The sequence below is a fragment of the Mytilus trossulus genome, unplaced genomic scaffold (genome assembly GCF_036588685.1).
Source record: "Mytilus trossulus isolate FHL-02 unplaced genomic scaffold, PNRI_Mtr1.1.1.hap1 h1tg000128l__unscaffolded, whole genome shotgun sequence".
NCBI classification, from domain to species: Eukaryota; Metazoa; Mollusca; class Bivalvia; order Mytilida; family Mytilidae; genus Mytilus; species Mytilus trossulus.
Genome location: NW_026963301.1, coordinates 536,018 through 552,270, shown reverse-complemented (window position 1 = coordinate 552,270; position 16,253 = coordinate 536,018). Strand labels below are relative to the sequence as shown.

General features: G+C 32.7%; 1 protein-coding gene across 1 annotated transcript in view; it reads right to left on the bottom strand.

Annotated features, from left to right (window-relative positions):
- The window catches only part of LOC134700194 (uncharacterized), a 62,425-nt gene that overhangs the window by 4,283 nt on the left and 41,889 nt on the right, over nucleotides 1-16,253 (bottom strand). The window contains exon 5 of the mRNA XM_063561555.1: nucleotides 3,309-3,470. Coding sequence (XP_063417625.1) covers nucleotides 3,309-3,470 — 162 coding nt within the window. The remainder of the gene's footprint in view (nucleotides 1-3,308; nucleotides 3,471-16,253) is intronic.

Genomic DNA, 16,253 nt, shown 5'->3' with positions numbered 1-16,253 from the left:
TGTTTTGACCTTCTTACATATGGCATTTGCTTTGATATAGAAATTCATTTTATGCTGTTATTAACCACCCTTACAAAAAAAAACTTATGCCATTGCCAATATGTAAAGTTCTTAGTTTCGGTGCATGGAGACTATTTTAGGATTGTCTTTTCAAAAGGATAGATTTAATCCATAATTTTGTATTCCAAAGGTATAAAATATTGTTTGACATCGCATTGATATTTTATAATGGTATTTTTCCTACTAGTTGTGTGCTCCAATTTATTGTTCGATGTTCCATTATATTATTCAAATACTTCATGCTACTGACACTTGGGCATTTAAGATTAGAAGTAATATGACAATCGTCCCATGAAGTCATATTGTTCGGCTCTATGGACTATAAGTGCTATTCATTGTTTATGTGTGAGGTTTAACAATTATGTCATTAAATACCAGTTATGAACTGTGACAATATCCTTCATTGTACTAGAAAATTATGCAATAATCTCTTATATGATCTTATTATTAAAAATTCATAGACCAAATTTATGTATGGAAATCGTTAAAAGGTACTATATAAAATGAATTATGGCGATTTGTGAATATGACAATAAGAATTGTTTTTCTTCCGCTCTTTTGATGTACTGAATAATAGTGACATTATCGAAACGTGAAATATTTAGATTAGCAGTTTTAATGTTTGTTTTAATATTGTAAGTACATTATGCAGAAGATATCGTTGAATATCGAACTATTAAATTATTGGGGTATAGAAATATGGTCACCGGAACTTCTCGTTCAGAAGTTAAACATGTACTGAAAATATGGAGATGGAGCTGTTATTAGCGATACCGGCCACTAAGGCAGATACGTGTATTCAGTAATGGGTCCCCCGCTAAGAGATATGATACTTGTCACACTTTTCCAATATAATAACAGAAATAAAAAATCCCATTTTTTTAAATAGGTAAAAATATATGATATATGAGGATCAAATAAGTTACAGCAGAATGCATGGAGTGTGTAAGTAAATATATTTGGATAGCTTGCTTGCTAGCTGAACTACGAAGTGATTATTAGGTTATGCAAGCTACCATTCTCTCAGAGAAGACTTGTCTAACAGATAACCATATATCTGTTTGTAGGAATGGACTACTCCGAAAATAGGGTAGTAAACCTTTTTTAACTTATAAGGAATTCACGATATGCTAACAAGCAAGTTCATAGAGGTTCTACCTTTACCTAGTACGCACTCCATGCATTATGCTGTAAAAAATCAATTAAACTGTGTCCCTTCGATAATATAATAAAACACGGATGAACTGTTCTGCAACTTTTAATATTCTTAGTTTTTCGGAGTTTTTATTATCCCCCAAAATGACGCGTGTATAAAAAAAAGATTCGTTTGTTTGAAGTGATCAAAAATTATTGGTTTTGAATATTTTCATGTTTTGTGTAATTTCAGTCCATCATACATTCTAATAAAATATTGAATCTACATTAGATAAATAATAGAGTTAGATATTCCAACAAACCTTGGTCATGTTCTATGTCAGGACTCATAACAGGTGGTGAAAAATTGAATAATCGCATAGTTTATATTTCTATCTAACATATAATTGATTGCTTAGCGTCCAGTGGCAAATTTCAAATATTGTTGGCTGCTTGACGTCCAGTAGCAAATATCAAAGATCGTTAGCTGCTTAGCGTCCAGTTGCAAATATCAAACACATATACAGTCAGTCACACAGAACTTGCGTAATCATAGAAGAGCATTTATTGCAACATAAATAACGGCTAATTTTTCTTCATTCTTTTTTGTTTTGTTTGCAAAATTAAAATTTTAAGCATATAATCCTAGAAATATTTTAACCAATGAAAATTTAAAAAAAGAAACAAACAAACAAGCTTTATTTTTTATTAAAATGATAAATTCGGTATTTTACATGATTTAAGCCGATTAATTAAAGACGTGTTAATTGACTATATTTACTACATTAATTATGTAATTGATTACCACAGTAATCAACATGTATAATCTCAACTTAATCTTAATCTTAGTCAAGAAATTTGTCATACAAGTATTAAAATAACCTATCAATACCAACAATTGCCGCTAATAAAATTAGTTGAAAAAAATCAAAACTCCTAAATTAAAATGATGATTTTGTAAATACATTGTAACTTACTTACACTTACAACTCCTGTTAATGCCATGTACTAAATTTACTTAATTAATTCAAAAATAATAACTTCTGATAACATGCTAACACGTCATACAAAAATAGTAAATGTTAATCGGCGCACCCAAAATTGACTAACCCTGGTTACCCTCATATCATCTTTTTTTATTTGACATTATAGATATGATATACTGTATTACAAAATGTCAGAAATACATTTCTTTGCATAATGTGATCCTCAGAATAATTATACATCTACCTTAAAACCTATTTTATTTGAACATTTTTGCGACCACGTATTTCGCAAATCTCTGAATTTCTACTGCAGATATTTCATACAAAAGTTAAATCAGATATAATTTGCATCTTATTGACATTTTAGGTGAAAATTGTGATAGAAGTAGCTTGATAAAATCGCTATATCCTTATACTTTCAAAATTCATTGCGGCCAAATTGACTTCAAAATATTTCACTCTAATAATCTTCTATAAAAATAGTCTCTTTTTTATTGACAGTATACATTCCCACGTTTTATCCCTACGAGCCATTCAGCATTTATTTTCATCTGAATCCTTATTTTCATAGAAAATAAATGAAATATTTGCCACTGGGTGTCAAACAAGCAACATAAAAAATGACGGACCAGCTACTACAAGCAAAGCTCTGCTCCTTTTTCCATTCATTTTGTGGTTATATTCTAGTGTATGTGCTTATAAACTTTACTCTTTAAATTATGACGTGTAGTTTTTTTTTTTTAATAGCTTCTGATGTTAATAAAAGTGACATCAAAACACTTTGATAGGCTTACAACGTCCAAAACAATGAAAAGTAAACCAATGACGTGACGCTGTTTTCATTTTGGAATTCGAACAGGAAAAAATACCCATGGTCCTTTACATTCGGAAACGGTAAATTACCGACACAACTTGCCAGGGAAAATGATTTCTTATACAAGATATCTGATGATGCGTTATCCTCATTGGGACAAGCACACGGATTTGTGAATGAGTAATAATATTAAAAAAAAATGTTTTCAGCGTTATGTCGTTTTAATAATGGTTCTGACTTACATTGTATTCCCAATCATTTCCATCGGTTTTATAAGTTATGTTGTGTTTTGTACCAAAGTCTTAAATACTTACTAACGGAAGACTCCCAAAATGACATCACAAATATTAAGCCAGCTACCCCATTTGAATAAGTCTCTAATTCGACATGAATGGCGTTGCTATATGACGTTACTTCAGTGTCGTATGTTCCATCTTTACACCAGTATCCTAATGGAGGGCCTCTACCTGAACTTCCTGTTTCAACAAAATAAAAATAAATCTACTTTACAGTCCTATACTGTTACACAAAAAAATCATGTTTTGCTTATTGCTTTGTTTCTGTTTTTGTTTCGTTTTAGTCATGTTCACTCATGTGGTTTTTTTTTCCATATTTGTTTGTTGAATTAAGACATTATAATACGCGCATGTGGCGCAAATACAAATTTTAATCCTGGTATCAATGATGAGTTTATATACTAGTACTTCGTTACTCAAAATGGCAGCTCACATATTTTCAGGATTGTTGTATTGGTTTATGATGAAACGAGAAAAAAAACATTCGCTTGCAATAAAGGTCACGTATTGTAAATCTCTCAAATATCCTTAACGTGTTATATTTAAGGGGGAAACAAAAATATATAGAATAAATATGTATATATAACTAGAGGCTCTAAAGATCCCGTGTCGCTCACCTTGGTCTATGCGCATATCATAAACGAACTCCAAGGACACAGATGGATTCATGACAACATTTTGTTTTGGTGATGCTGATGCGTTTGTAGATTTTACTTTACTGAACATTCTTGCTGCTTACAATTATCTCTATCTAATGAACCTATGAATCTATCCCAATAGTTGAAATCTTTTGTAAAAATTTACAAAGTTTATGAAAATGGTTAAAAATTGACTTTAAAGAGCAATAACTCCTTAAGAGGTCAATTGACCATTTTTATTATGTTGATTTATTTGTAGGTTTTACTTTGCTGTTAACAGTTTATCTCTATCTATAATAATATTCAAGATAATAATCAAAAGCAAAATTCTTAAAATTGTCAATTCAGGGGCAGCCACCCAACAACAGGTTGCCTGATTTGTCTTAAAATTGAAGGGCAGATAGACTGACCTAATGAACATTTTTTTCCTGTCAGATGTGCTCTACATGCTTTGGTTTCTGAGATTCTGTATTTTACTCTATGTTCTATATTTTGCCATGTCGGCAAGATATTCGCAAAAAGATTAGAAAAAAATATGAATAATTGACAAAAATTGACTATAAAGGGAAATAACTACGTTAAGGGGTCAACTGACCATTTTGGTCATGTTGACGTTTTTGTAGATCTTACTTTGTTTTATTTGGCCTAGTAGTTTCAGAGGAGAAGATTTTTTAAAAGTTAACGACGACGGACGCCGGACGCAAAGTTATGAGAAAAGCTCACTTGGCACTTCTGGCCAGGTGAGCTAAAAAAACGAACTAAATATAAAAGCTAAAATTTTTAGGAGCAATGCTTTAAACAGCTGACAACTTAGTACATATTAGTACGTGACAAATTCATTATGTTTCATCTGAAAGGTCAAAAAGCAAAGATGTCATTTGATAAATGTATATTTTTCGAGACAACCAGCTAAAATTACGTTCTAGCAATAAATTAGTCATGAATTGAAGAAAGGGGTGTTCGTCAATAAAACAACTGTCCTCGTTAACGACACACACAAAAAGACAGCTTGAGGATTATTCAAAAAAAAAGTATAAAATATCCTAAAACCGCGCATTATCAAGTGGAGTTTCATTTGGTCCTCATAAAACAAAAAATAGCCTATCATGATTAATATTAGACATCCCATTAGTCCGACAACCATTATTCCGACAGCCCATTACTCCGACAGCCCACTATTCCGACAGCCCATTACTCCGACAGCCCATTATTCCGACAACCCATTACTCCGACAGCCCATTATTCCGACAATGCATTTTTCTTATGTGTATTGGTAAATTTTCTTTAAAAAGACCAACTCCGTTCTTTATGATATGTGTGTTTGTCCGTCTTGATTACAATTACTTTTTCCATGCGGGATATTTGTCTCAGTATATTGGAGTTAATACACATGCTAATGGCAACTGCTCAGTCTTTACCCACGTCCCATATTCGTTTTAAGTGTAAAGGTACTTTATCTATCTTAATATTGTTGTTTGTGTGTCCACTATCAGTCTGTGCTGTTCTAGTTCGCTATTTTTTCGCATGTGTGTCTCGATCTACCTACTTTATAAAAAAGAAGATGAGGTATGATTGCAAATAACACAACCATCCACAAGAGACCAACATGACACAGACATTAACAACTATAGGTCACCGTACGCCTTCAACAATGAGCAAAGCCCATACCGCATAGTCCACTAAAAAAGGCCCCGATATGACAATGTAAAACAATTCAAACGAGAAAACTAAAGGCCTTATTTGTATAAAAAAATGAGCAAAAAACAAATATGTAACACATAAACAAACGACAACCACTGAATAACAGGCTCCTGACTTGGGACAGGCAGATACATAAATAATGTGGCGGTATTAAACATGATAGCGGGATCCCAACCCTCCCCTAACCTGGGACAGTGGTATAACAGTTCAACAAAAGAACGAACTATAAAAATCAGTTGAAAAAGGCTTAACTCATCAGATGGACAATAAAACAAGTGAATGTGGCTGGGAACATGTACATCCCGACAACAAAAAGACACTAGGAACATATCTGAGAGTATTCGGAGTTATCTGAAAGCACTGTAGTTCATAGCCACTAACAACTAATAAAAAAATCATGCATCTAAGACTTTTAAACTAGATCTTCGGCTCCCCCCTTTCGCGTATCAGGGGAGTGATGTTTTCCCCACTATTAACTACATATAAAATAAATATATCGGAGTTTGATGACACTACCCGCCGTTTTTGTTCGCAACACTTTCTCTCCTTGTATCACTCATCTGAGTTTTATTTAAATTAATTTTGTTGCAGAAATATACAGTCAACACATTTTAATGCTCAAATAGAATGAGTGCAGTATGAAAGTCAATAACAAACTAGTAAAAAATCTAAGACAATGTGTGACATTCTTGTCCTGCTTGTGTCTTTGTCATATTGTCTAATTTTAAAAACTTAGTACATTATGTGTTTTGTTGGAAACTTGACATTTGTTTTTCATTTAAAGCATTTTTCAAGAAGAAGAAAAATATTTAGATATTATTGATTTTAAGAAAGGTAGGTCATATGTTAATTCACAATCGGTGCTCTTCCATTACATTAAGAATTGGAAATGCTCGATACTAAAAAAATCGTTTTGTACAGCTGATAAAGTTGAGGATGGGAGTTATTTTTCAATCGAATGCTCACTTCATAATAATTTGAGGGTGGAACTCTTTCACCATATTTCTAGCACATGTAAGAACTTTAAAAAGTAAGATAAATAAGATAAATTTTGTTAACACAAGAAAACTTTACTATTATGGGGGAAAATGATGATTACATTCAATTTGTTAGTTCTTTTGAATTATGGATTACATGTCTTGATACTGACTGTTATTTGATATCCATGTGTTAGTTGGGTTTTTTTCTATTTTGTCTTGGCTCCGATTGTGACCGAGGCTTATAGGGCTATAAAGATAATTATATCATATTAGTATTGTAATGTTTTAATGTCATGAATGTTGACCCAATCATTAGACCGCCGCTTCGAAAAAGTGGGGGTAGACTGTTTTACCTCTGTCTGTCGTATCGTCTAACCGTCCATCCGTCAGTTTGTCCGTCCGTCCCATAAATATTTTCGTTCTATCTTTTTTCATGAACTACATTACAAGGATTTCTGAAAGGTTAATTGAAGTCGGCTGTGGAGTGTGATACTTTTTCAAATTCATTACGCATAACATGTGACAGCCAAGTTGAAAACTGTCGTCACATTTTACTCAGGAACTACAAGAAATTATTTCTAAAATTTGATTTCAATATTTATATAAGTCAGTTATACTGTGTGATGCTTTTTCAGATTCACAACTCAAACACTTAATTCCTGTCTACCGAAATGTTTGGGCGGGGTTGTCATCCTCGGGTTGTCATCAGTAGCTCGTATCACCAATGGTTGTTCTTGATTTATAAATGTATGCTCTTTAAGATCCTTTAATTTGGAAAATGACATATTCTTTTCTGTTTTATTCTATATATATATATACAGATTTCGAATTGAGTATATATAGAAAGTATTTGAACTACCTTAGCCTCATGTTATATATACGGGATTATTTCTTAAAATATGTTATTACATATCTAAACGTAATAATACAGACAGACACATTTTATTTTCCCCTGATACCATCAGTGTCGGACTTATGGGTTGTCGGAGTTTTGGGCTGTCGGAGCAATGGGTTGTCGGACTTTTGGGTTGTCGGACTAATGGGTTGTCGGACCATTTGGGCTGTCGGACTAATGGGCTGTCGGAATAATGGCGTGTAACCTAATATTATCAAGCAAGTTATAACGGTTGTCTTTATAAAATTATTTCATTTCTCATATATTATTATGATACATTTTTCATGTATATATTTTCAACAAGTACATTGTAATCAAGAAGAGATTATTTAACCATACATGTATAACTGTTTAATAAGAAAGTGAAAGTGCACTACAAAGGATATAGAAATCATAAATGTCAACGAACCAAACTGACCTTCACATATTGGTGTTTTACAATCCCGGAAGTGAATGCCACTATTAACATACATGTAATTACCTTGTCATAATATTTGACGAGTTCATTGAATTGACTATTGAAAAAAAAACGAAATGTATGTACTTGAAAATTTAATTGAACCATGAAGCAGATTTAAACGAAATTTACAATTTGTGTTAACTTTTTAAAATTTGCTGTATTAATTAAAAAATATGTTCCTCATGCAAAGCGAATCTAATTCCTTGGCCGACTCTGGCCATACTTTTTATTTAATGTCCTTTTTTGTTTATAAGATCTCATTTTGAAACGAAATTTGCTGTTACAAAATGATAGAATTTATCATAAATTAAGGAATGTATCTCCCTCATGCAAAGCTCTGATTCCTTTCATGGATTTGGCTATACTTTTTGGACCTTTTGGATTATAGCTCTTCATCTTTTATATAAGCTTTGGATTTCAAATATTTTGGCCACGAGCATCACTGAAGAGACATCTATTGTCGAAATGCGCATCTGGTGCAAGAAAATTAGTACCGTTTATTTAATTACTACCACTGGGTCGATGCCTCTGCTGGTAGACTATTAGTCCCCGAGGGTATCACAACCCCAGTAGCCAGTACTTCGGTACTGGCATGAAAATACGGATTTTTGTGTTATTAAAATTTGCTGTTACAAAATGATAGAATTTATTATAAATTAAGGCATGTATCTCCCTAATGCAAAGCTCGGATTCCTTTCATGGATTTGGCTATACTTTTTGGACCTCTTGGATTATAGCTCTTCATCTTATATATAAGCTTTGGATTTCAAATATTTTGGCCACGAGCATCACTGAAGAGACATCTATTGTCGAAATGCGCATCTGGTGCAAGAAAATTGGTACCGTTTATTTAATTACTACCACTGGGTCGATGCCTCTGCTGGTGGACTATTAGTCCCCGAGGGTATCACCACCCCAGTAGCCAGTACTTCGGTACTGACATGAAAATACGGATTTTTGTGTTATTAAAATTTGCTGTTACAAAATGATAGAATTTATTATAAATTAAGGAATGTATCTCCCTCATGCAAAGCTCTGATTCCTTTCATGGATTTGGCTATACTTTTTGGACCTTTTGGATTATAAATCTTCATCTTTTATATAAGCTTTGGATTTCAAATATTTTGGCCACGAGCATCACTGAAGAGACATCTATTGTCGAAATGCGCATCTGGTGCAAGAAAATTGGTACCGTTTATTTAATTACTACCACTGGGTCGATGCCTCTGCTGGTAGACTATTAGTCCCCGAGGGTATCACCACCCAAGTAGCCAGTACTTCGGTACTGGCATGAAAATACGGATTTTTGTGTTATTAAAATTTGCTGTTACAAAATGATAGAATTTATTATAAATTAAGGAATGTATCTCCCTCATGCAAAGCTCTGATTCCTTTCATGTATTTGGCTATACTTTTTGGACCTTTTGGATTATAGCTCTTCATCTTTTATATAAGCTTTGGATTTCAAATATTTTGGCCACGAGCATCACTGAAGAGACATCTATTGTCGAAATGCGCATCTGGTGCAAGAAAATTGGTACCGTTTATTTAATTACTACCACTGGGTCGATGCCTCTGCTGGTAGACTATTAGTCCCCGAGGGTATCACCACCCAAGTAGCCAGTACTTCGGTACTGGCATGAAAATACGGATTTTTGTGTTATTAAAATTTGCTGTTACAAAATGATAGAATTTATTATAAATTAAGGAATGTATCTCCCTCATGCAAAGCTCTGATTCCTTTCATGGATTTGGCTATACTTTTTGGACCTTTTGGATTATAGCTCTTCATCTTTTATATAAGCTTTGGATTTCAAATATTTTGGCCACGAGCATCACTGAAGAGACATCTATTGTCGAAATGCGCATCTGGTGCAAGAAAATTGGTACCGTTTATTTAATTACTACCACTGGGTCGATGCCTCTGCTGGTGGACTATTAGTCCCCGAGGGTATCACCACCCCAGTAGCCAGTACTTCGGTACTGGTACTTCGGTACTGGCATGAAAATACGGATTTTTGTGTTATTAAAATTTGCTGTTACAAAATGATAGAATTTATTATAAATTAAGGAATGTATCTCCCTCATGCAAAGCTCTGATTCCTTTCATGGATTTGGCTATACTTTTTGGACCTTTTGGATTATAGCTCTTCATCTTTTATATAAGCTTTGGATTTCAAATATTTTGGCCACGAGCATTACTGAAGAGACATCTATTGTCGAAATGCGCATTTGGTGCAAGAAAATTGGTACCGTTTATTTATTTAGGATTGTAAACGTTTTGGCATCACTGAAAAGACATTTATTGTTGAATTGCTCATCTGATGCAGAACAATTAGAACCGTTAATGTTATAACACGATTTCTTGTGTAAATGTATAATTTGGACAGCCGTATTGTTATGATATTACTTTTCTACATTGGCTAGAGGTATAGGAGGAGGGTTCAGATCTCATAAACATGTTTAATTCCGCCGCATTTTTTGCGCCTGTCGCAAGTCAGGAGCCTCTGGCCTTTGTTAGTCTTGTATTATTTTAGTTTTTGTTTCTTGGGTACAATTTGGAGTTTAGTATTGCGTTCATTATCACTGAACTAGTATATATTTGTTTGAGGGCCAGCTGAAGGACGCCTCCAAGAGCGGGAATTTCTCGCTACATTGAAGACCTGTTGTTGACCTTCTGCTGTTTTCTGTTATATGGTCGGGTTGTTGTCTTTTTGACACATTCCTCATTTCCATTCTCAATTTTATAAGTACATGTAAATGCATTAATTATCAACCACTCTTCATTTAAAGCAAACAAATGCTTTTAGTTGATGATAAAAATACTGTTAAGTAATTAGGTAACGTTTGGTGAATATAAAGGAACCGGATGACGTCCTATTCTAGTTTTTCCACCAACTTTTATCCTTAAATATCATTTCATTATGACTTAATATGTGACAGTGTATATATATTTAAAAAATGTACTTAATATACATTGAAACTTCTTTTCATAAAGTTGCTGTAATATATCATGTATAGTAATTTAGTAGAACATTTATAATTAATTTTAAGTTTATTAAAAACTTTTCCTTTATGTTAAATTTTCTTTCATAAAAAGTGTAATATTTCATTACCCTTCAATTTACAACATTTAACGTCATAGATTAATTCGGCTATATGTATACACGTGTTCATGCAGACTTTAAAAAAGGGAGAAAATATGCCATGGGGGGAGTAAAAAAACATATATTAAACACAAGACAGACAACAGTATGACCTCAAAGAAAAAGTGGCAAAGGGACGAACAAGATTTCACAACGCACTCCTCCGAAACGAGCTGTGAACTCCGGTGCTATAAAAACGATAGTTGTTTCTGTTCTGATAGTGCAACATGTCGTACCTTTAATAAATACTGGAACACACCCGTGATATCGCGGGTCCGTGACTGAATTAAAGTATATTTAGTATGGTCAACCCTGTGGTTATGACCCGTGTATATAGCATATCCTGAATACACCGTTTGGTGGTGCGCCTGTCAAATGCGGAACGTACAGATAAGGTAATAGGTAACAGATGAATATACTTTTGATATCGGTATCGGACTCGACCCGGAACTTCTTAATTATTTGCAATGTTAATTACGTGGAAAACAAAAGGGCCTGGAATGGTGTCTTTTTTATCTACACCTTTGTACTATATTAGTTATATATAAAGTTGAATTCTTTGATTCGTCGTTTTTACGTGATGACGGCTGACAAATTGGACCTCGTAATTTTAGTATTATAGATAATATTACAAATGTTATACGTATTATCAGACACATATTGTGTTGCTTAAGCGACAACTATTAACATCCTAGTATTATAAAAATAGATCACTCCAACCCAACCCCTTACTGTCTAATACTGTACGTATATCATGTATACATATTTGCCTACCTTTTCACTGATATACTTATATGTCCAGACACAACAGATACCTTATGAATAACTCAGAACTATGAAATTATAACTCAACAGATGCAATCAAAGCGGTTTTAAACCCTAATATAACAATATGAAATAAATAGTTGTTTATTTTAAAGTTTTGAACAAAAATCCCATTCAAAACAAAATAGTAGATATTTCTTACTTAATAAATTAACTGAAATAAATCCCATAGAACAACAAACAAAAGCCGTCAAGAACGAAATAATGATTTACACAATGGGTCCCTTGTTTATTTAATTAATATAAGGTCACCCGTTAAGAGATTTGGTCCTCCATGACATTTGCACGCAAAGTCACAAAAACATTTAAATACTGTAACTGTATTGTGCGGTCTTCGGTGGCCTTCTTTCTCGTTGACACATATAACGTGTTTTCGTATTAAATAGTGCATATAATTTCAACCTGATGTTCACTTTTCTGTCTCAGAAGTGCACATTTTTTCAAAAGATTTTAATGATTGAAGAAAATCAAACGTTTAACAATTTTACATAAACATTTGCGGATAAAAGGTGGGATTTGGTTGATTATATAAAGACTCAAAGAAACATGACTGTAGCAGGACCCCACTTATGACAGTCAGTGCCCCGTAAAATAGTTATGGATCCACCAGTTCTCTATGTATAGGTTAGACAGGGACCTTTTCAAATTTAGTCTAAGATTGAATTGCAAAAGGCAATCGTCAAACTTCAAGCTTCACGTACGTTATCAAGAAGTTTGCGGATAACACACTGTCAGGATAACACAGGACCAACAAGTCGAACACAATTTTTATAACCTCGTCAAGTTCATTAAAATATTAACAGTATTCACAAGACGTCTTGCTGAATAAATATGTAATGCCTTTACTGTACTGAACAAAAATAGTCAAAATATTCATGAAAATGTATTTCATTCGAAGATTTAACAATTTATCATTGTATGTCAAATTTTCACACGTATATTGACTTAAAGTTAACGTATTTTCAATGCTTAATAAAAATTATCATCTGAAATTCTTATTTCTTATGATTTATAAATATTCTATAATGACTTGCCCTAATTCTTTTCTAGACGATTTTTATAATACTGTTTTTTTACAAAAATGTTTACAGGAAACTGTAAGAGGATTAAAATATAAAATTGTATCTTGACAGTATAATAAATCTTTTTTTTACAACAAGTAAAACTTATCTCAACTTAGTTATGAATTTACACCTGCATGACAGCTTAGGATTATAATACACACATCAAATTCTTATGGTATGCATACTGTGCAAGTTCAATGCATTTTGAATTTCGTTTGAAGTGGCTTGTATAAACATATCTAGTCTAAGGTTCAATATATGCATGTAATCTTAACAAATCGCAAAGAAATGGCACAGGTGTTTAATAACCAATTAAAAGCACAAAAAAAATAACAAATAAAAATTGATACTTTTTTTTATCCAACCAAAGAACATCAATCAGGGAATTTACGGGGTGTCTGATATTTGGAGCCATGAAATATTGAGGGATTATGGTCTGACTATACCGTAAACGTTTTGTTATATACATATTGAATAACACTCATGCATTGACATGTCGCATCTCATACCATCTTACTCATACCATCTTACTCATACAATATTTCTCATACCATCTTACTCATGCCATCTTACTCATAACATCTTATTCATACCATCTTACTCGTACCATCTTACTCGTACCATCTTATTCATGCCATCTTATTCATACCATCTTACTCATGCCATCTTACTCATACCATCTTATTCATACCATCTTATTCGTACCATCTTACTCGTACCATCTTATTCATGCCATCTTACTCATACCATCTTACTCATACCATCTTACTCATGCCATCTTACTCATACCATCTTATTCATACCATTTTACTCGTACCATCTTACTCGTACCATCTTATTCATACCATCTTATTCATACCATCTTACTCATACCATCTTATTCATACCATCTTACTCATACCATCTTATTCATACCATCTTATTCATACCATCTTACTCATACCATCTTATTCATACCATCTTATTCATACCATCTTACTCATACCATCTTATTCATACCATCTTACTCATGCCATCTTACTCATACCATCTTATTCATACCATCTTACTCATGACATCTTACTCATGACATCTTACTCATACCATCTTTTTCATACCATCGTACTCGTACCATCTTACTCGTACCATCTTATTCATGCCATCTTATTCATACCATCTTACTCATACCATCTTACTCGTACCATCTTACTCGTACCATCTTATTCATGCCATCTTACTCATACCATCTTATTCATACCATCTTATTCATACCATCTTACTCATACCATCTTATTCATACCATCTTATTCATACCATCTTACTCATGCCATCTTACTCATACCATCTTACTCATCCCATCTTACTCATGCCATCTTATCATACCATCTTACTCATGCCATCTTACTCTTACCATCTTATTCATACCATCTTATTCATACCATCTTACTCATACCATCTTATTCATACCATCTTACTCATACCATCTTACTCATACCATCTTATTCAGACCATCTTATTCATGCCATCTTACTCATACAAATAAGTAAACAATCACACAATGTCGTCACTCATATCACTTTTCCTATGAGCTAACTTACAAAGATATGAACAACAACGCATTCTCTTATCTTGTTTATGATTTTATTTTATTTTAACATGAGGTATTGTAGAGTTTCTCGTTGCATTGAAGACCTATATTGACGACCTTCTGCTGTTGTCTGTTCTATGGTCGGGTTGTTGTCTCTTTGACACATTCCCCATTTTTGTTCTCAGTTTTATGAAAATGAAGTTTAGTATACGTTGTTTATATAGTTTTATAGACAGTGAACATATAGATATTTCTTGACAGTGAGCGTAGAGCAATCGTCGGAAAGCAGACTTTAAGGTGGTACCCAACACCTTCACTAACATTAATTTGTGTCGTTTAATTTTAAAAAAAAATTGACAAAATACCACCTTCGGTTCATTTAATTAGGTTCTGTTGGGATCCAATATTAATACTGGAATAATAGACTACTGCGGAAAAGGAGTATTACTTTTTGTCATTAGCACTGTTTTGTTTATAGAATTTATCCTAAATAATAACGGTTTAAAAATATCAAATATACGAAAATTAGTCTTACCTACTTTATAAAACAGATCTTGTATATCTATCGTTTAGGTTGGATAGTATCGTTAATATATGTAAATCCTCCTGAATACTTTAACATTTTCTATATGTATATTATTTCATCTACAAATATTTCTTATTTGCGGACGTTTCCTTTCACAAAACTATTTCACGGTAACTGCGCTTTTTGGTAATCAGATTTAAATTTCTGTTGTCAATATATGGGCGTCTTTTGAACGAAATAATTATTTATCAAACCGATTTTTAAATATTTTTGAATAAAGTACATACAGCCCTATGATTTACAACTGCAATTTCTATCATGAGTTATAAATAAGACTTTATTTGTACTCTTTTTATTTACTGAAACCACTAAACCGAATTGACCCTAAATCAACATCTAAAATTCTTGTTGGTGAATTAGTTAAAAAGAAAAGCGCAATGAAATGTAATTTTAAATTATTATACATACTCATTGTAGACTTTAAGTATTTTGTTGAATTCTCTTCAAACAAGTTTGTGTACATTTGACATTTAAATTGAAGACATTTGATACTTTTAATAACTTTACAATGGGTTCAATAAAGAATCTCCGCTATCATCTACTTCAATCTAATGTCGAGACACTAAAGAGACATGGTCAACTTTTCCTGTTTATTTTCCTTTTCAGAAGAAAAAGAAAGTTTGGATTTTTCAAATTTTTCAAATTCGAGTATCAAAAGAGTCAGGATAATTTTCTTCCACATCTATGTTTAAAAATGATTTTTATCAATTTACCTGATCGCATATGGCTTCAAAAGACAATTTAAAAAAAACCAGAACATTTTACCATAATTAGATAACAAAAAAATTGTACATGTATCGAAGGAAATAATTTAACCAAAATAAATAATTTGGAATCTTACAGACATATATTTACTTAGGTAAGAATCTTTTTTTTTAAATGTCCCACTCTAACATTTGTTATGCTACCCAAAGTTTTAAAAAACCAGCAGTTAAGGACTTCTTCATGACATACATTCTAGGTAAAATTGCCCTACAGGTATATCTGTATCGGATAAAACAATTAAACTGCATATGTATTCCCTATTCATAACAAGAGCTGTACATGTAAATACGTCATTCAGTATAAATATAGGAAGATGTGGTGTGAGTGTCAATGAGA